The 22,164-nt window shown below is 47.7% G+C and overlaps 1 protein-coding gene across 1 annotated transcript in view; it reads right to left on the bottom strand.

The window, feature by feature from the left end:
• RPS6KA2 (ribosomal protein S6 kinase A2) overlaps window positions 1–4,140 on the bottom strand; it is a 358,054-nt gene extending 353,914 nt beyond the window's left edge. The window contains exons 1-2 of the mRNA XM_033234244.1: window positions 4,016–4,140; window positions 3,872–3,922 (exon numbers count right to left, since the gene is read on the bottom strand). Coding sequence (XP_033090135.1) covers window positions 3,872–3,922; window positions 4,016–4,060 — 96 coding nt within the window. The 5' untranslated portion in view covers window positions 4,061–4,140. The remainder of the gene's footprint in view (window positions 1–3,871; window positions 3,923–4,015) is intronic.
• Between the last annotated feature and the right edge of the window lie 18,024 nt (window positions 4,141–22,164).

The following is a 22,164-nucleotide window of genomic DNA, read 5'->3' as shown; positions in this document are numbered from 1 at the left end:
TGTTTACAAGTCCAAGGAACATGCCTCCCAACTCCCGAGCCCTGCTGCACCCAGATGTCTGCACCAACTTGCTGCCACAAGAGTGAATGAAGGTCCTTCCCTTACCTAGGGGTTGCCCTAGCAAAGAGGAAGGGCTCAGCTATCTGCAGGAAGAGACGGCTCCACACTGGAATTTTTGTCTCTGGAAACAGACTGAAGAACCAGACTCTTAAATTTTGTTACCGAGATTCTGCCCAGTTTTTAGTGTAGCCTATCACCTCCCTATGAGCAACGCCATCAAAAAGCCAAATACACCTGCGACTACCGTCTCACACACTTCAGCTTGCAAGGCAGAGGCATGGAACGCTTTGATGAAAAAGACAGAGGAAAACAGAAAAATCACCCCTCTAGCCAAGACCACAAAGGCCGCGCAGATCAGTGTGGCCCGGATCAGTGTGGTCCAGAGGTGAGAGCATGGTTAGAGGAAGACAAAACGGAAGGAGAAGCCAACTCGTGCTCCCTTCAGGATCCTAGTCAGAAAATTAATTTTGTGACTCAGCTAAGGGATGCTGCTGTCACCCAGGAACCCTTCAGGCTGGGCTCCACTTGCCAGCAAGCCTCAAAGGGACTCAGGAAGGGTGAACATTCGGCCAGAATGTGTTGAGTGTCCACAATGTTCCAGGCTTCACTCCCGCACTGCAGCTCCCTAAGTTGCTTTGCAAAGGACTGAGTTTGAGTCACGTCATTATTTTATTTGCCTATCAAGTTACCTGACAGAAGAACACATTGTTTCCCAAATTAAGAACTAAAGACAACACCTCCACAAACACACACACACACACACACACACACACACCCTGGTGTCAGGCAGCCGGCCGAGACAGAGCGTGTGCATGGATTGCTAACCACGGCAGAGCCTGCTCTCACTGTTTGGGTGCAAACCTTGGGGGTTTTATTGTTCCGCGACTGGAGTCTGCCTCTGTGTCCCCACGTGTAAAATCGCTACCTTGGCCACCACTGCACCGTAATAAGAGTGCTCACATTTCTGTCCTTCCAATAGCTGGAAATCTGAGGAACAATTACTTTTTCTTTATTCAAGTCCCACACAATTGACAGGTGGCAGATCAATGCAGCTCTATAACGCAGGGCATGTGTGTTCACTTCGAAGCTGTAAGAAAAGGGAAAAAAGAGGAGGAGACCCAGAGAGGGCCTCAGCGGGCAGCAGTGGCCCGGGACGAACTCCCCCTGTTCTGGTTGAGGTTGGATGTGGACAAAAGAAAACATCCTCCCTTTGGAACTGGAACCTCCTTTGTGTCTCTTCTAAAATTTCATTTTTTATAAAGGCAAATACATAAAGAGTGAAATCATGATGGAGAAAGAGGACATACAATTAGCTGTGGAACTAGAGGCACCTTGCAGGACTTATTAGGCAAAATCCATGAAAGACGCTGAGTGCTGTGTTAGTGCCATCCATGCTTCTGGGACCGTCCTGGTGAGCAGCTGAATGTTGCTTAGCGAAGCAGCAGGGGCACCTGCCTCTGCCTCAGAGGCTCAGTCTGTGTTAGGAGTTTCAGCGGAAGACCCTGGAATCCTCTAACCTGGTATAACAATCTGTTGAACATCAACTTTCGTGGAGTCTTTTTAAAAATTATGTACAGAGAGGAGTGGGTAGGGAGGGAAAGAGAGGGGGGGAAAAAACCAGAATGATCAGCAGAGGGAGAGTTAAAGCCTTCATTTGGCATTCACTGCTGCCTTCCTACCTTGTCAGACTTCTGGACTGCTCCTGGGTGATGCTGTGTGAGATCTGATTTGCGTTTTTTATCCTAAACCTATGGGGTTCCTGCCTATCAAATTCAAAGCGAATCTGGGAACATTGCCAGGAGTTTAACCTGCTCCAAGGCTAAAGGCAGTGGAGGGGATTTTGCTGGCCCTCAGCCCACAGAGACCCTGTGGCCACATGGCTCCTGGGGTTCTCCCATGCTTTGACCCTAGGATGTGACCAGACGCAGTGTCCTGGCAGAAACAGCTGCTCTCCTGGGAACACTTTCCAATTCCAACTATGGCACTTATGGTTAACACCTGGCCGACCTGGCTGTTAATTTAGGAAGGAACGGCTCTCCAAGGGCGCCCACACCCTACCCCAGCCCTGAACTCAGTGTGCAGCACCCACCAGACCCATGCTTGTGCCATTGGCCCAGCATTCACTGCTATGACCAAGAGAGGAGAAACACCCAGTACTGGAACGTGTCATCTTTCTGTAGAGTGCTCAGGCTAGGTGTGAATTGGGATGATATAGATAATAATAAAACTTTTCATTTGCCAAGAAACACAGTTCGTCACACATTTGGATAAAGCCACATCAAGTTTTGCTAAGAATCACCAATTACAGCCTGACTCTTTTTTTCTTGAATAGATTATGGACCAGACTGACAAGAGATTATGAGAAAGGAATAGAAGACTGTGTTCCTCCCACGCCAGCAGGCCTTGTTTGCTGAGTTGATATAAGTTAGGATGTAATCCAAACTGGGGAGTCAGTCATTTGCCTAACCCCTTAGCTGAGATAGTCAGAACCAGCTTGAGATTCTGTGTGCCCACTCATCACCTTTGCACAGTCACCATCAACCGTACAAAACACAAGTTCCACGTCCAATAAGGAGACTCAACTTATGCAAAATGCGTTCAGACCCAGAGAGTAGTACCACAAGTATTGAAAAATTAAAACAGTGGAATTCAAGCGTCAAGCATTGTTGGCAATGGAATGCAGCAGGGACCTCTCCTCCAGGATTTGGGACCACCTAAAACCAGGTGGGACTCGGCCTCTCCCGTCAGGTACTTGCAGGCCCCGGCGACCGCGCTGAGAAAACGCAGCCACACCCTTGTGCAGTGCCCTCCCTGGGCAGCTCCGAGGGCCACCCGCTGCCCAGCAAGACCCCTGTGGCAGAGCTCATGCTGTCCTCAGAAGACCTTTTTAACCTTATTATTGTATTTTTGCTTTTTAGCTTCAGGAAAGCTGCCAGAAAATCAGGAGTATTTTTGTTTCACACGAACTACAGCACAGTTTAAGACATCAGCGTAGATGAGAATAAGCTCAACCAGAAACCAACTTCCAATGACCCGTTTGGCACCTACAGGGAGCAGACCCATTTAGCCTGCGGTGACCACTGCAGAGGCGCGGCTCCAAGGATGACCAATCCCATAGCATCACAACTGCACGTGGCGTGATTACTGACTTATTACATTTCACCTGCATGATCCAGCCCAAAGGGATTGAAAACAGCCAGTAAACTATCTTCAAAAATGTTTTGTTAATAAAGGTATTAAAACCAGATAGATACTTGAAATAGGAGAAATCTACCTCCATCTAAAATTATCTATTTTAGTCCTAACTCCTAGAAAACCTGTTGCTGAGCCACACACACGAGTCAGCAACCAACCCGCAAACCGCGAGGGCAGACACAGCCCCGGGCAGCTTCAGCACCCACCTTTGCCTCGCTGTCATGGCTCGCTTCTGCCTCTGGTAATTCCAGCTTATTTTGAAGGCACATCATAGTTTTAAAAGGAATATTGGACATAAAGTGATGCACAGATTCAGAATCAAACTCAAATCATAATGCATCGCAAGATGACATCCCCAGTTTAGCACGCTAGGCAGCCGCTGCTGTACAAGGACATTACTGCACAAAGCACTCGGATTCCCCACAGGATACCAAAAAATTCACATTTTCCTGTGGAGTGGTCCAGCCTTCTAAAAGCTCTTCATGGCTTGCCTTGCTGGACTCTGGGCACCGTGAAACAACTCAATAAACTGAACAAGACTTCATGTTTAACTTTAAAAAAAAAATGTAACTCACGTGAACATGGAAAAAAACGAACCTACAGGAATGCTTCTTACCTCTGCGGATCCAGCTACCTTTGTCTTGGAGGCAGCTGAGTCACTTTTGCCCTGTGAAAATGGAAACGAAGAAAGAATTCCTTTAAGTCACAGGACATTTACAGTCAGCAACTTCATTAGCAAGGGCATTACTACCATACTCACCAGGCCTGTGAGCTTTTTGTTTCTAAACATTAATCTCCACATCATTTTAAATAATTGGAGGAGTTTCTTTCGCGTTCAGGAAGCCCTTTAGTGAAAGCCTACAGAAGAAAGGAACTTGCGACTTTTGCACAACTTTTAAAATGTAGCCAAAGGAAGTGATGGTGTTGCCATCACCAACCTCAAACCTCAACGGAAAGAAAGTCACTCTTTCAAGCTCCAAATGTACAGCATTTATCTTCCGAGCTGCACATCAGTGATGAGCAGGCCAATGCTTTCAGGTGACTCTAAACTCTAGTCTACGGAAGAGGCTCATTCCAGCTATTTCAATCTGTAGATTTCATCTTCATCCATAATACGCTCGCATACAACTAGTTAAAATTCCAATCATGCTTGGTCCCAGGGCTTAAACCCGGAAGCGCATGTGTCTAGGAGGCCTTTCTTCTTCCCAAGGCTCTTTTTGGCCAGCATGGTTTGGAGGTGACCTGAAGATTTTACTCAGCAACGTGGTTTTAGGACCGTTGAGAGCAGAGACAACGGCTACCCTTACTGCTGCACGTTCCATACTGTAGGGGCCACATTTCCATTTTCTACTTTCTCCTTTAGCCTTTTCCTGCCACATTTCTATTCTGTTCTCTGTTCCTTGGCTGATACCCACTGAAATATAAGAGATGATGGAAGAAGCCAGAATTCAAATGAAATCTCCTTTGCCCCTACTGATGACTGCCGTTCAAGTGTCAGAAGACAGAGGGTGGGAATCACCACCTAAATGAAATGAGAAGGCTAACAGGAGATGCCAGCGGCCTCTGCTGCCTCACATGGCCCTCGGTTGTCATGAGTCAGCACAGCTTTGGGGCTGGCTCCTCCCGAGTGTGCCATGAGAAAAGGGGTCCAGCGAGACCACTGTGAGAGAAACCCCTGCACTGCGGGTGCCCATTCTCACCTCAGCCTACACCGCGTCTGTCCTCCAACACAGCTGATAAGCAGCTGGTTTATTGAGCTGAGCCTACACCGCCTCTGTCCTCCAACACAGCTGATGAGCGGCAGGTTTATTGAGCTGAGCCTACACCGCCTCTGTCCTCCAACACAGCTGATGAGCGGCAGGTTTATTGAGCTGAGCCTATACTGCCTCTGTCCTCCAAAACAGCTGATGAGCGGCAGGTTTATTGAGCTGAGCCTATACCGCCTCTCTCCTCCAACACAGCTGATGGGCGGCCGGTTTATTGAGCTGAGCCTATACCGCCTCTGTCCTCCAAAACAGCTGATGGGCGGCCGGTTTATTGAGCTGAGCCTACACTAGGTCTGTCCTCCAACACAGCTGATGGGCGGCCGGTTTATTAAGCTGAGCCTACACTAGGTCTGTCCTCCAACACAGCTGATGAGCGGCCGGTTTATTGAGCTGAGCCTACACTGGGTCTGTCCTCCAAAACAGCTGACAAACGGCGGGTTTATTGAGCTGAGCCTACACTGGGTCTGTCCTCCAACACAGCTGATGAGCGGCCGGTTTATTGAGCTGAGCCTACACTGGGTCTGTCCTCCAAAACAGCTGACAAACGGCGGGTTTATTGAGCTGAGCCTACACTGGGTCTGTCCTCCAACATAGCTGATAAGCAGCTGGTTTATTGAGCTGAGCCTACACCACCTCTGTCCTCCAACACAGCTGATGAGCGGCAGGTTTATTGAACTGAGCCTATACCGCCTCTGCCCTCCAACACAGCTGATGAGCGGCCGGTTTATTGAGCTGAGCCTACACCGCCTCTGTCCTCCAAAACAGCTGATGAGCGGCAGGTTTTTGAACTGAGCCTATACCGCCTCTGCCCTCCAAAACAGCTGATGAGCGGCAGGTTTATTGAGCTGAGCCTATACTAGGTCTGTCCTCCAACACAGCTGATGAACGGCTGGTTTATTGAGCTGAGCCTACACTGGGTCTGTCCTCCAAAACAGCTGACAAACGGCGGGTTTATTGAGCTGAGCCTACACTGGGTCTGTCCTCCAACATAGCTGATAAGCAGCTGGTTTATTGAGCTGAGCCTACACCGCCTCTGTCCTCCAAAACAGCTGATGGGCGGCCGGTTTATTGAGCTGAGCCTACACTGCCTCTGTCCTCCAACACAGCTGATGAGTGGCTGGTTTATTGAACTGAGCCTATACCGCCTCTGTCCTCCAAAACAGCTGACAAACGGCAGGTTTATTGAGCTGAGCCTACACCGCCTCTGTCCTCCAACACAGCTGACAAACGGCAGGTTTATTGAGGTGAGAATCATAGCTCTGTTTATTCTCATTTTATATCCCTAACTGGGCGATAATTAATAACCGGCAGGAATGCAGTTTCTAATGCTGACTTCACCACTTGTTTTTGCCATTTATGTACCTGTTTGTATCGTACTGGGCGTGTACAGTGAGCCTATGTGGGGTTTCTACCCAGCAGCCCTTCTCCCCTCCTGGCGAGCACTCCCTTTCTTTCTATGGGACCCTAGTGCCGTGGAGTCCCGGTGGGAATGACCGTGCCCCACCCCATCCACCCACCACTGGAAGAAAGGTCCTAGCAGGGCTCCCGCAGAGCTGACAGCCCCCTTGTCCTGGGATGGCCAGCCTGGCAGATGACCTAAGTCTGGGGTTTGTGCTTGCTCTGCCTTGGAAATGTGCCTGCCTGAGAATGGAGTCTAGCAAGGAGGAAGAGAAATTCAGTGTCCTGCTGACAGCTTTGGACCCTGGGATTCAGACCCACCAGAAACCATCTCTTTTCAATGGTGTGAGCCAACAAACTGCCAATTTTTACTTAAGAAGGTTTGATTCTGTTTCTATAACTTGAAAAAGATGGTGAGACCTGATGGAACATAAATGACGCTTTTACAGAAAAATACCTATTGCATGAAAATCCCAAATGTGCCACAACGTTGTGCCTTTGCCCATCACCTCATTCCACTCCATGACCAACCCTCAGGGCGACCAGCTTTTCAAAGGAAGTGCCCCACAGATGGCGCTACTAAGCCTGGCCGTCGGGACACCCCTGAGACTGTGCATCTGGGGTATGCGGTGCTTGGGGTCCCCCATAAAACGACACATTACTAAATGTTGCATATCATCTTGTTTAGAATCAATGTCTTTCCCTTCTCACTTCCTGGACTCTCTACTTTGCAAACAACATTAAGAATGTTAATTCCCCTGAATTAAACAGGGGAATCTGGAATGACTTGGACATTAAACGAGGATTCTCCAGCCACTCTGCAGCCATGTTATCCCTCCCACCTCCACCCCTTCTATTTCTCCAAACTGGCCCCCACACCTATCCTCTCTACACCATGGTCAACCTGCTGTGCGGGCTCCACTCCTGGGCCAACCCTGGGTGGGCAGAGAACAGGGGCAGCTTCCAGCTCCAAAAGGAAATCCCAGCTCCTCTCCTATTCCTTTCCAATCTAGCACATGAGAGGAAAGGTAGATCCCGTCTCCTCCCGTGGAGCATCTGTGACTGTGTGGGGTGGAGAAAGAGGCAGGGAAGGGAATGAGGAGAGGGGGGAAAAGGGGGCCATGGGAAAGCTTTCCATCACAGGGGAGTCAGAGCACCCACAGGAAATCCTGACTCCTAAAGTAATCCACTTTTCTTTTTTCTTTTTTGAGGCGGAGTCTCGCTCTGTCACCCAGGGTGGTGTACAGTAGCACAGTCTTGGCTCACTGCAACCTCTGCCCCCCTGGTTCCAGTGATTCTCCTGCCTCAGCTCTCAAGTAGCTGGGATTACAGGTGCCCACCACCATGCCTAGCTAATTTTTGTGTTTTTAGTGGAGACAGGGTTTCACCATTGGCCAGGCTGGTCTGGAACTCCTGACCTCGGGTGATCCCCCCACTTTGGCCTCCCGAAATTCTGGGATTACAGGCGTGAGCCACCGCACCTGGCTGCAATCCACTTTTGTCCCCTCCCTCCTGTCTGTCCATCGTTTACATACCTGTGACCACATTATTGTCAAAATACATTTAGCATGACTTTATTATCATCATGGCTAGCTCCATCAGGAAGAAAAAAAAAAAAAACTACCGTTGAGATGACATAAAACGCTTTGTGCAAATGATTGTCCTCCGGGGTATTCCGTAAAGAGGAAGCTTGTCAAATAGCCAAGCATGCTTGCAGAAAATAAATAGACATGGTCAGACAAATATTTTTGTGTGTTTCGTTGATTTGAAATAAACTATCAGAAATTTCGAAACAAATACTCGCCATTCATTTTGGAAAACAATATGGATTGAATCTTTTTTTAAAATCTAGAAAGGGACCCAGTGTTGTGGGAGAAATATGAAAGGCAGGCATCATCGCTTTCATGGCACTTGGGGTCGTAGTCGGGATGACCAAGCTTCATTTGATCCTCATGGGTCTTTTATGATTGGACTGTAAGTAAAGCTGACAACCGAATTTTATAACACAAAAGATGTTGGCGTGCCCACAGTGCCCCTGCTTACCAGATGACAGAATAGCTTGAAGATTGTGCACATTCCTCAAAAGACACATTTAGACAGTCATGGTCAGGCAGTTGATAGAATCGATATCGGCTAGCAATTTCTCAGTGAAATTAGTGCATGGGATTCTAGAAAATTGGACACTTTCAAGTGGCTCTGTGGCTGGAGTGGTGCAGCTATTTTTACCCAGCAAGCATCCCGGCATTGGTTATTCTGGGTCTTTGAGAATGCTGTGACTGTCACTGCTCCTGCTGCACCCATCCCAACACCATGCGACTAAGTTCTCCCAAGATGCTATGGCCCGTGGTGGGGAGCTCAGCCTCCCAAGCAGCCAGCCAGGGTTTATTTCCTGGCACCAGAATTTAGGCAAGTCATTGGACCCCTCAGCCCCAATTTCCCTGTTTGTACAATTGAGGAAAGAGTCCCTTACACAGGGGTGGTGGGAGAAAGAAATGCACTGGCCCATATTGGGCTCCCAGCAGACAGTAGCCATCAGTGAACATCAGCACGATGACGATGTGGGGGAAATGAAGGAGTTCCCAGATGACGGCAGCATAAAGGACGCCAAAACATCTCGCTCTTCTTCGAGAACGCTGGCATGTGGGCTTCTTGCCTGTGAACTCTGAGGAGTCGGATCCCCAGGTGCTTGAATAGCTCTGAGTTGTCCTTTATTTTGGATGAGCCCCGTTTTCCAGCTTTTAGGGTTGGGAGGGCAGAGGAGAAACGGCAGGTGGCACTGGGGATATTTTTACACAGGATGATGCGACCTGCCCAGCCTGCACCTGCACTCAGCATCATCGGAGTTCCTTTTCTTATACATAGTTAGGGTACACAACCAGTTTTACGATTTTACCATTTTGAAATCACATGGGAGTTACCAAAATGGTTAATTTAAAATGGTTTTACCTAGACTTTGGGGGGCAGTCTTGATTCTTAAACGTCTTTGATGGCTTTGATAAACACCCTGGGCCCTTCTTGCAAAAAATACACCCTCACTGAACCCCCCACACCCACCCCTTTGCACCATGCACAGCCCTCAGGAGTTCCACCTTTGGTTTTCAGGGCATCTCTAACTGCCCCCAAGTTTCCCTCGCAAATTTGCATTTCTACCACTAGATGGCAGCAGAGGACACAGCAAGTGAGAACACTCCTAGGCTTGTGCAGCCAATGAAATCCTGGAAACTTGTATTTTGTTTTAACAAAATATAGGCCTTGGTGTTCTTAAATCTTACTGATGTGCTCCTGGAAGAATAAAAATGCTAATTTACACAGGGTCCACGTTGTAGGAAGGCTGAATTTGGTTTCCATGACCCCAGACTCTCCCTCCGCTGGTGCTCAGCTCTCCCTGCACCTGCCAGCTTTATTTGGATTTCTGGCCGCTCTGAAGTATCAGCTACTTGAGGTTGCAGCATCAGCCAAGAAACTGTCTGTCCTAGACGCTTGCTGGCTTCAGGGCTGCAGCCTGGGGGTCTTCTCTAGATAAAGCACAGTGGATACACACACAGACACATGACGATGCTGTCCACCCACATGTCTGAGCTCTGGGATTCCACGGCAGGAGCTCGGAACTGCAACCGGGCAGAGACAGAGCATAGCAAAGGCGCACAGAGAGAACTACTGAACACAAATGATAATGTCCTCGGGATGGAGGAACCACTGTGGACAGTTAGGAAGACAGATATGCGTGGAGGGCCAGAGCTGGAAGTGATGGTGGGCGTTGCTGGCTGTGTCTGATCACTGGGAAGGGTGGTCGTGAAAGCCACTGAGGGCGTGTGCCTCTCCCCCGCCACAGCGGTGGTGGAGCAAAGGCTGGGGCGCTCACCACTCTTTCCTCTACCATCCGGCTCTGGGGGCCAGGTCTGTGCAAAAACACATGGAGAAAGTACAGCTTAGAGGACTTCTACTTCCAGCAAGACGCCAGGCAGAAATGACTGAGAACAATCTCGCTACACCCACTAGAATCGTGAAGAAAACAAAAAAGGTGGTTCAACGAAAAGCTGAGTTGTAAGAAAGAAGGATTAACCCACAGGCTTCAGAAATGAGGAGGACTGGAAAAGAGAGGATTGAGTCCCCGCACTGACTCTGAGGCCGTCCTGGGGGCGTTTTCAGTTTCTGTAATCTTCCAGGTTAGGTTTCTTGTTTTTGTGTTTTAGTTTTTTATATATTGAGGTGAATGTCACATAACAAAATTAACCATTTTCACACGAACGATCAGGTGGCATTTAGTGCATTCACGATGATGTGTCACCAGGCAATTCCCAACATCTGCCTCTTCCACGCCCATGAAGCAGTTGCTCCCCATTCTGCCCTCCCAGCCCCTGGAAACCAGCCATCTGTGCCATCTCCGTGGGTTCACCTGCTCCGGGCATTTGGCATAGACGGAACCGCAGTGTGGGGTCTTCTTGGTCTGGCTTCTTTTGCTCTGCATGATGTGCTCGAGGTTCATCCATGTTGCAGCGTGTGTCAACCCTTCCTTCCCTTTAGTGGCTACATAACATGCCATTGTTTGTTTACACCACAGTTTGTGCCTCCATTTATCCATTGATGGTCATGCGGGCTGTCTCCATCTTTTGGCAACTGTGAATTGTGCTACCGTAAACAAGTGTGTGCGTGTTTTTGTTTCCGTACCTGTTTTCAACAGTCTTGGATACACACCTAGGAGGGGGTCACACTGCAGCCTTTCCTGTGCTTCTCTGCCATTTGTAGTTCTCTTTTGGAGAAATGTCTATTCAAGCCCATCGCTCACTTTTTCATTGGGCTGGTGGTCTTTTTGTTGTTCAAGCTTGGTTTTAACATGCTGGAGATACAGGGAAGGAGGATGGGGTGGCTGTGAGGCGAGGAGCTGGACCTGAGGTTGCTGGGGGAGGCCTGAGCGGGGAGCACAAAGCCTGGACAAAAGCCCAGATCAGCTGAGAAAACGACGGGAGACGTCGAACTCATCCGGGGCTCAGGTTAAAAATACATGGATTTTATGTCTTCTCTGATCATTGAAAATGCCAGGCCTGTGCCTTCCGTGACTTTGGGTATGAATTCATAATGACAAGGGTGGCTCAGGGTGAAGGTTGCTGGTCTGGTGCCAGGAACATGCCTAAGTCACAAACCCAGAACTCCACTGAAGGGACCACCTGAAACTGAGCCCCGGGGCAAGCATACAGAAAGGAAGCGGCCTCCAAGTGCACGCACAGCCAGGAGCCCCAGAACCCGGGCAGCAGGCCGCCCTGCGCGACAGGCAGAGGACACACAAAAAGGCAAAACTGGAGCCAAGAATTCCAGAGAACAGACAAACAATATTCGGGAGTATTAAAAGAGTATTGTTAAAAGTTATAAAATCATAAAGAACATAGTAAAAGAAATAAATGTAAACAAGTTGGAAAGAATAAAACTGCTACGGTTCACAGATAATATAAATCTCTACAGAATCCAAGAGAATCTACAGAAAATTTATTAATTTGAGTAACAGGGTGTGGAAAGGTTATGGATGCAAAAAGGAATATTCAAAAACAAGCAGTGTTTTTGCTCTCCAGCAGAAAATAATTTTAAGTGATAGCATTTGCAATTGTGAGAGAGAAAAGAGAAGAAAAGAAAAAAACCTTATAACCTATAAAAGATACATCTAACAAAAACGTGTTACGAAACATCATTCAGTGTTTAACCAAGGGGAGGGGTCGGAAAAGATGATAAACTTTATTGAAAGATATAAAAGAAGACTAAAGTAAATCTTAATACAGTAAATATGGCAATTTTTCCAAAGTCAATCTATAAATTTAATAAAATCATAATCCAAAAAGGATGATATTTTTCTGAATTTAAATCAAAGTGATTTTGAAGGCTGAAGGACAGCCAACACCAATTTAAAGACACGGAAGCAAAGACAAGCCCCAGCAGGGAGGTATCGATGCTTACGCTAGCATTAGAGGAACTCAGTGGGTGCCACCGGCACAGCAGAGCCTGGAGACCTGCCTGCCTCCGTGTGGGGCTCACGAAAGGGCAAAGCTGTTGGAGAACAGCAGGGTGAGACGGCCTCTTCAACGACTGGCGCCGGCTGAATGATCAACCTCATACCGTATATATCAATAAATTCAAGGCGCGTTAAAGGCCAGATGTGAAAAAACCAAACCACAATGTTTAAAAGGATATCCAGGAGATGATACAGGTATTTTAACTTGAGCTATTAAAGAATTCTTTAAACAACTCAGAGCGCCATACATTGTTTTACAAATTGTTTTTTAGGCTGGGCGTGGTGGCTCACATCTGTTGTCTCAGCACTTTGGGAGGCCCAGACGGGTGGATTACCTGAGGTCAGGAGTTCGAGACCAGCCTGGCCAACATGACAAAACCCCGTCTCTAATAAAAATATAAAAATTAGATGGTTGTGGTGGCACGCGTCTATAGTCCCAGCTACTCGGGAGGCTGAGGCACGAGAATCTCTTGAACCCGGGAGGCAAAGGTTGCAGTGAGCTGAGATCATGTCATGGGCGACAAGAGTGAAACTCCATCAAAAAAACAGCAACAGGCCGGGCACGGTGGCTCAAGCCTGTAATCCCAGCACTTTGGGAGGCCGAGACGGGCGGATCACGAGGTCAGGAGATCGACACCGTCCTGGCTAACACGGTGAAACCCCGTCTCTACTAAAAAAATACAAAAAACTAGCCGGACGTGGTGGTGGGTGCCTGTAGTCCCAGCTACTCGGGAGGCTGAGGCAGGAGAATGGCGTGAACCCAGGAGGCGGAGCTTGCAGTGAGTGGAGATCGCGCCACTGCACTCCAGCCTAGGCAACAGAGCGAGACACCGTCTCAAAAAAAAAAAAGCAACAAAATTAACCCATTAACTCATGTGTTAATGAGATGCATCCACTCCTGTCAGAGAGCGAGTTCCTGGCTCCTACAAACAGCACTGTAAGTGCCAAGCTGCGTTCGGCGAGAGCTGGAGAAGCAGAAACTCCAGCCCACTGCTACTGACTACATTGATGCTCTGATAAACCCAACATTCAGCCACTTTGGAGAACAGTTTGTTGACAGCAGATTAACTTGAAAATGCGCAAATCTTGTGGCCCATCAATTTCACGTTGACGCGTCTACACAGGGAGTGTAACTCTGGCACACACTGATGGGGAGACAGGTGCGACCTTTCTCACTGGCACCGCTTCAAAGATCAAAACATTGAAAGTAATCTAACGGCTCCTTGGTGGGAGTGTGGAAAAGTAAACTATGGCATTTTCCCTACCATAATACTCTCTACAGCCCTCAGGATGGTGCAACGGAGCTCTGTGACCAGCAGGGGTGAATCCCAAAATATCCTAAGGAGTTGTTTTCAAAGTAAGCTTCAAAAGCAGAGACTGCCTTCCATCCAGTGAAGATTTAAAGCGCACCTGTAATTCATAGAGGCTGACTCTCAAGGACTGAATTGTGTCCTCAAAATTCCTGTGTTGAAGCCCTGTCCCCACATGTGGAGGGTGTGAGTCTGGAAGTGTTCAGGGATCCCCAGGCCTCACAAGACGACTGAAAAGTTGGAGGAGGGGCCTGGGGGCCTGTGCTTGGTGACCCCCACCCTTGGCTGGTGGAACAGGGGAGAGCCCGGGGCTAAGGGACAGAAAGAACCGGTCACCCATGTGCCAGAGTCGCTCTGGGGCCTCAGTCTAGTCAGGATCCAGATCACACAGCCACGATCATCCACATCCCGTCCACAGAGCATGGGCTCTGCATCCTTAGGTGAGCATCCAGGGTGTTTCCTTCCCATGAGCAGATTCGGCTCAACTCATCCTCCTCTCATCTCAGACTCTCACCAGGCAGGAGAGGGACTGGATGGCCGACTGCAGAAGGGACTCACCAAGTGGGGGTGGCCAAGAGAAATAACAGCAAGGCCAGAGCTAGGGTTGCTCACGGCCGCTGGAAAAGGACTCACCAAGTCCCTCAGCTCGCTGGAGACAGCCAGTGCTCTCAGTGGCAAACAGTGGGGTGGCAGACTGGGGAGGGGATAGTTTTTTGAACTCATCCCAAGGATACCACGATATTTTGAAACCTGCCAAGATGTCAGTGCTCCCCCTTTTCTATGGGAGCGAGGGGAAGGCCTCCTCTGCTTTTCTTCATGGTGGGGAGCCTTGCTAATTTCTCACACAAGGGGATGGCTCAAAGCAGGAGAAGTGCTACTTGGCAAGCAATGAGTAGAGTCACTGTGACCAAGAGCAGCATAGTTCTGGGCTGCGTCACATACCCCAAAGTCCATACACTGAAGTCCAACCCCCAGGGCCTGGGAAAGTGTCCTGATTTGGGAAAGGGCTATTGCCAATGGGCTTAGCTGAGGGGCAGTCACCCTGGAGTATGTGGGCCTAGTCCAATAAAACAGTGTCCTCAGAGGCACAGAGACAAGTGCATGGGGGACAATGGCCGCCTGGCCATGGGGAGAGAGATGGGGGAAGAAACAACAGCAACTATGATGCCAGAGAGAGGCCCGAGCAGGGCCTCCCTCACAGCTCCAGAAGGAGCCAGGCCTGTGGCACCTGGACCTGGGGCTTCTGGTCTCAGGACCATGAAACAACCCACCTCTATTAAGTCGCCCCGTCTCAGTGCCTTGCTTCAGCAGCTCCGGCAAATGCATACACCACAGAAGCCAGAGGATCCCTTCATGAGCCCACTCAGAGCAGCTGGAGAACCAGGCGAAAGCATCATTCAGTGTTTAACCAAGGGGAGGGGTCTGCCTTGAAATATGAGCCAATCCCAGATGTCAAGTCTCTTGGTGGTCTTTTACGGGCATTTAATATGCTATTTATAGTTTTCACCTGCACCTGTAGAAAATACAAACTTGTCATAAATTGAGACTCAGGGCAAAAAAGTGCATCTGCAACACTGCACATCAGCCTGGTTGGATTACATAGATGTGGCCAAGACTTTTTACAAATTACTTGTAACATCCCAGGCTGAACAACCAATACTCCCCAGTGGACTAATGCAGAGACACACACTGCAATCAAGTTCACACTGCAGTCAAGGTCACACTGCAGTCAAGGTCACACTGCAATCAAGGTCACATTGCAATCAAGTTCACACTGCAATCAAGGTCACACTGCAGTCAAGGTCACACTGCAATCAAGGTCATCGCAATCATGACCACTCTGATATTCGGACACTTAGCTAGCAGAAAGAGACTATTCTACTGACTCCTACTAGAACTTCCAGTTCCTCTCCCAGCCTTTAATGACTAGAAACATATTTAAAGAAACACTATTGCTGGGTTGTAAATGAGACATTACTCCTCTAACAGAAATACAAAACATGTTGGACCTTTTCTCTCTGCTTAAATTTATGAAGATCATAGCTTTAGAAAGACAGATCAACATATCAGGTTCTTACTAAGTGTATTTAAGACTAAGGTAGGTCATCATCAACTATTTTCACAAAGGAAGTGGAAATCGTATTTCACTCTTAATTATACATGATTAGCTGTGTATTTGGGGGATTGTTCAAGATGGCTTCTTAATGTCAGTGGCTTCTCCCTGTCACTTGGACTCTGTCCTCACACCCCCTGGCGTGCTCCCAGGGAAGACTAGTCGACTTGACCCCCTGCTGAAGCAACACAATTGGGGTCACAGCTCCCAGCAGAGGCAGGACTTGGCTCTCTTCAGGTCAGAGGCACCTGGAGAGGCTGCCACAGAACTACATTCACCCACCAAGGTCAGGCAGGTTCACCTGGAGGGGCTGGTCCAGGACTACATGCACGCACCTAAGTCGGGCAGATGCACCTGGAGGGTCTGGTCCAGGACTACATGCACGCACCTAAGTCGGGCAGATGCACCTGGAGGGTCTGGTCCAGGACTACATGCACGCACCTAAGTCGGGCAGATGCACCTGGAGGGGCTGGTCCAGGACTACATGCACGCACCTAAGTCGGGCAGATGCACCTGGAGGGGCTGCCCAAGCCCTGTATGCACTTACTCGGGTCAGGCAGGTGCTTGGTAAACAGGCCCAGGTGCAAATGACAGAGGAGGTCAAGCAAACTAGGAACCTTCCTGAGGACAGATGACGGAGCTAGGAGACAGCATCTCTGAGATGCAGCAGGGAGTTCCACCAGGAGCCAGGAGAGAGGCAGATGGAGAAGCAGGCATGGTTTAGAGTCCAGAAGGCAAAGCTCTCCCTCAGAGTCAAGTATGGGCAGTGTCCCAACCAGCACTGTCGACATTCTGAGTGGGTGACTCTGTCATGGGGCCTGTCCTGTGTTTGCTGGGATGTTCAGCAATATATCTGGCCTTGACCCACTAGTGGTCAGTAGCATGTCCCCCTGGACAGCCCAACTTATGACAACCAAAAATATCTCTAGAGGCCAGGTGTGGTGGCTCACACCTGTAACCCCAGCACTTTGGGAGGCTGAGGTGGGTGGATCAACTTGAGGTCAGGAGTTTGAGACCAGCTTGGTTAACATGGTGAAACCCTGTTTCTACTAAAAATACAAAAAAATTAGCCAGATGTGGTGGCAAACACCTGTAATCCCTGCTACTCAGGAGACTGAGGCACAAGAATTGCTTGAGCCTGGGAGGAGGCAGTTGCAATGAGCTGAGATTGCTCCACTACACGCCAGCCTGAGCAACAGAGCAAGACTCTGTCTCAAAAAACAACCACCACAACGTGTCTCTAGACATTGCCAAATGATGTCCCTGGGTTGGGTGATGCAAAATTACCCCTGGTTCAGAAGCAATTGAGTCTTTAGAAGCGTAAGTCCAGCCTGTCGGGGGTCCTGGCAGGTTTTGAAGATGGAGGACTCAGGTACAGGAGAAGACACACCCATGCACCAGACTGTTAAACAAGGTCCTAGCTGTGCCCTCAGGACTGATCGGAAGCCAGCACTGAAGCAGGAGCATAACGTTAGAGCCACCAGAAGGAAGTGTGACTCGATCCCGAGGCCCCGATTGCTGAGCTGGGCCTCAAGTCCTCCTTTGGCACCAGCAGAATTACTCGAAAGCCTGTGTCGCATCTTAGAGGCAGATGGCTACAGCCTACTCTGGGAGGGAGCTGATGGCCAGGAGAGAGCTGGGCCCTGCCTGACATGGGAACTGTCCTCCCAGGTCCAGCTCAGCCCGAGTGCAACAGAAGCCAGAAGTGCACACAAGGTGCAGGCAAGCAGGGATTGTTCAGCACAAATGCACTCGTCGATTCTAACTTATTCATAAGCTGACTCAGCAGAGTGCTTCTTCCTCTGCTCTGGGTGATCCTGGAGGCCACCCCAGGGCTTGTCTGATCTCTCTCAGCCAATCATAGGCCTCTGGCCCCAGGATAGCTAATTTGTGTCCACTTGGCTGGGCTGTGGTACCCAGTTGTTTGGTCAAACACCAGTCTAAATTTGCTGCAAGACATCTTTTAGGTGTTATTATTATTTTTTTTGAGACAGGGCCTCTCTCTGTCATCCAGGCTCGAGTGCAGTGGAGCCTTCGCAGCTCACTGCAGCCTCGACCTCCTGGAATAGAGCAATCCTCCTGCCTCAGCCTCCCAGGAGCTGGAACTACAGGAAGGAGCCATGTGATTACATTGAAATCAGCAGATTTGAGTAAAGTAGATTACCTTCATAATGTGAGTGAATCAGTTGAAGGCCTTAAGGGAAAAGGCTGAGCTACCCTGAAGAGCAAGGAACTCTGTCTTCAGACGGCCTTGGGACTAGAACATCCACTCCCACTAGAATTCCTAGCCTGCTGGTCTGCCCTGTGGACTTGAGACTTGCCTGCCAGCCCCACAATTGTGTGAGCCAATTCCTTAACAAAAGTAAATTGCTGTCTCTCTAGATAGATAGATATAGATACAAATGACATAGATATATGCATACATACGTATATAAAACTTCATGTATACACATGCACACATATCTAAAACTACAAATCTATATGCATGGACACATATCTATAACAGCATACATACATGTGCACACCTCTGCATAACTATGTATACACATGTGCACACCTATCTGTAACTACATATATATGTGAACACTTACTTGTAATCACATACACACATATGGACACCTAAAACCACATATACACATGTGCATATCTATCTATAACTACACATATACACGTGCACACTTACCTGTAACCACATATGCACACATGCACACCTATCTATACCACATATATACATGCACACACCTATCTGTAACTGTATATATATACCTGCACACTTATCTGTAACCACATATACACAAGTGCACACCTATCTATAACCACATATATACACGTGCATGTCTATCTGTAACTATATATATGCACATGCAGTTACCTGTAACCACATATACACACGTGCACACCTATCTGTAAGTGCATATATACATGTGCACACCTATACATAGCCACACATGTGCACACCTATGCATAACCACATATACACACGTGCACACCTATCTGTAACTGCATATGTACATGTGCACACCTATGCATAACCATATATGTACTGTTGGAGGCTGGAAAGAGTGAGGGTCATGATCAACTCAGTATACCACTGGAGGCTACATGAGTAAGCAGGAAAACTGTTTCTCATAAATGCAGAATGTTGGCACACTGACAAACTGCCTCTGCCACCCAGAAGGAATGCTGAGGGCAGTCACGCCCCAAGGGCAGTGTTTCTGGTCATTAGCATCTGAAGCCTGTTAGCAATCATATGAACCTGTGATCAGTTAAGCAGCTGACCAATCGTTACCTCCTCCTCCCTGCTCTTGTTACCCAATAAATATGAAGGGCTGTGGAAGCTCAGGGGCTGCCTTTGCTCACTAGAAGCAGGGAGCGCTCTTCTTCTTCCCTGGCTCCCTTCCTTTAAAACAGTTTCTTTTAAGTTTTCATTTCTACGTTCGTCCCTTTGTTCATTATCATAATGACAATCTCAAGAAGTAACAGTAGTAACTACTGTAATGATGGTCTCAAGTAGTAACCATGGCAGTCAGCCACAATGTACATGTGCACACCTATGCATAACCACATATACACATGTGCACACCTATCTGTGTGCATGTCTATACATGAGACCAGAGAAGTCCCGGAGTGGTCTCCTTGTCTCATCCGAGACAGAGGAAGCATTCTACTGAATAAATTTACGAATAAGTTTGGCTTGATGAGTGCATTTGTGATGAATAATCCCTGTTTGCTTCCACTTTGCATATGCTTTCTGGCTTCTGTTGTACATGGGCTGAGCTGGGGCTGGGAGGATGGTTCTTATGTCAGGAAAATCCCCAGCTCACCCTGGCTGTCAGGTCCTTCTTAGAGCAGGTTGTAGCTATTGGTCACTCTGTATACACATGTCTGTATATGTGTAAATTTTTCTGTGTTTGTATCTACCTATCTGTCTGCATCTTTTTGGATCTGTTTCTTTGGAGAGCACTGACTAGTACAATCCCATTTGCTTGTAAAGGCAGTCTCATTCTGAAATAAGACAATCTTCTGAATTCTTGATGTAAGCCTCTGCCTGTCTGGGACATTCCCTGGGAAGCTGGGGAGGGAGTTATCGCTTTTTCTCTTCACCCCTCATGTGCCACGCCCCTCTAGGGTGCCGAGGCAGGTCACCCAGTTCTGTGGGCCTCAGTCTCCTCCCCAGGTCGCTGGCTCTAGGTTTGAAAAGATGTGTATGAGGCAGGGATTATTGGCTCTTTTGGTTTATGGGAGCTGTTGCTCCTTTCTTCTACTTACTTGAGGGTTTATTATTTTTTAAGTAATTACTTTCCCTAGACAATGGACCAGAAAACATCTGAAAGATAGCGACTAAGTTCAAGGCTTGCTCCATGCCAGGCATGGTGCTCCTGCTTTGAGAGCTCTACTCATGTGGTCCTTAGGAGAATGTGAGCACACGAACACCATTTTTCAGCTGATGAAACTGTTGCAGGAAGTCAGGGACCCCGAATGGAGGAACTGGCTGAAGCCATGGCAGAACATAAATTGTGAAGATTCCATGGACATTTATTAGTTCCTCAAATTAATACTTTTATACTTTCCTATGCCTGTCTTTACTGCAATCACTGAACATAAATTGTGAAGATTTCATAGATACTTATCACTTCCCCATCAATACTCTTATGATTTCCTATGCCTGTCTTTACTTTAATCTCTTAATCTCGTCATCTTTGTAAGCTGAGGATGGATGTTGCCTCAGGACCCTGTGATGATTGCGTTAACTGCACAAATTGTTTAAACAATACGAAATCTGGGCACCTTGAAAAAAGAACAGAATAACAGTGATGTTCAGGGAACAAGGGAGATAACCATTAGGTCTGGCTGCCTAAGAGCTGGGCGGAACAGAGCCATATTTCTCTTCTTTCAAAAGCATATAAGAGAAATGTCACTGAATTCTTTTTCTCAGCAAGGAACAGCCCTGAGAAAGAGAATGCATTCCCAAGGGGAGGTCTCTAAAATGGCCACTCTGGGAACATCTGTCTTTTATGGTTGTAGATAAGGGATGAAATAAGCCCCGGTCTCCTGTGGCGCTCCCAGGCTTATTAGGACGAGGAAATTCCTGCCTAATACATTTTGGTCAGACCGGTTGTCTGCTCTCAAACCCTGTCTCCTGATAAGATGTTCTCAATGACAATGCGTGCCCGAAACTTCATTAGCAATTTTAATTTCGCCCCGGTCCTGTGATCTCCCCGGCCTCCATTTGCCTTGTGATATTTTATTACCTTGTGAAGCATGTGATCTCTGTGACCCACACCCCATTCATACACTCCCTCCCCTTTTGAAAATCACTAATAAAAACTTGCTGGTTTTGCAGCTTGAGGGGCATCACGGAACCTGCCAACATGTGATGTCTCCCCCGGACACCCAGCTTTAAAATTTCTCTCTTTTGTACTCTTTCCCTTTATTTCTCAGACTGGCTGACACTTAAGGAAAATAGAAAAGGACCCACGTTGAATATCGGGGACTGGTTTCCCCCCATATGAAACTAAGACTGAACACGGTTAAATAATTTCTCCAAAGTCACAAGCTAGTAGTTGCAGAGCCAGCATTTGAACTCAGACTTAGCTGAGGCCAAGCCCATATTCTTAAGCACCACAATTTGCTTCCAAGCATCTTGTTTCTAAAAAGCACTCAATGGTTTTACTACAACGATCTTATTTACATGAGACTTAAGTCATTCAAATATGTTTTTAGGACATGTTAGCATAAAGACAAGGTATTGCCAAAAAGATTTTTTACCTTTCTTCCTTTTTGTTCTAGGTCAATAATTAAATCTAACAAAATAATAATAAAAATAGCAGATAACAATAATCAAGTAAATAACATTTGGTTTTATTTTCTTTTTAAAAATCTAAGAACAAAGGGGTTTTGACAAATGTGACCAGAAAAACCATACAACTCAGATATCCTTTTTCAACAATCATTTATGGGCGTTTCTTGTTATTTGAGAAAATTGAGATAGGAACCGTGACTCCTCCAATCTATTTACAGTATGGAAAGCTGATATCACAATAAATGTTAAGTCCTTCTGTGATAAACAGTCTCCTTTTCTTTTGCTAATCATCATGGAGCAGGACGAAATATGAACACATGAGTGGCAGCCTGGCTCAGCCAGCCTAGAAAAATTCCTTTAAAAGTGCACTTGTGTAATAAACCCTAATTCCAAATACAGAACATAAGGAAGGAGAATTTACAAATCATGGTATTAAGCAGTAAGAAAAGCAAACCACGGCCGGGCGCGGTGGCTCAAGCCTGTAATCCCAGCACTTTGGGAGGCTGAGACGGGCGGATCAC

The sequence above is a fragment of the Trachypithecus francoisi genome, unplaced genomic scaffold (assembly GCF_009764315.1).
Source record: "Trachypithecus francoisi isolate TF-2019V2 unplaced genomic scaffold, Tfra_2.0 Lachesis_group15, whole genome shotgun sequence".
Classification (NCBI taxonomy): domain Eukaryota; kingdom Metazoa; phylum Chordata; class Mammalia; order Primates; family Cercopithecidae; genus Trachypithecus; species Trachypithecus francoisi.
Note: the sequence above shows the minus strand (reverse complement) of the source record. Positions and strands in the feature narration are given on the sequence as shown.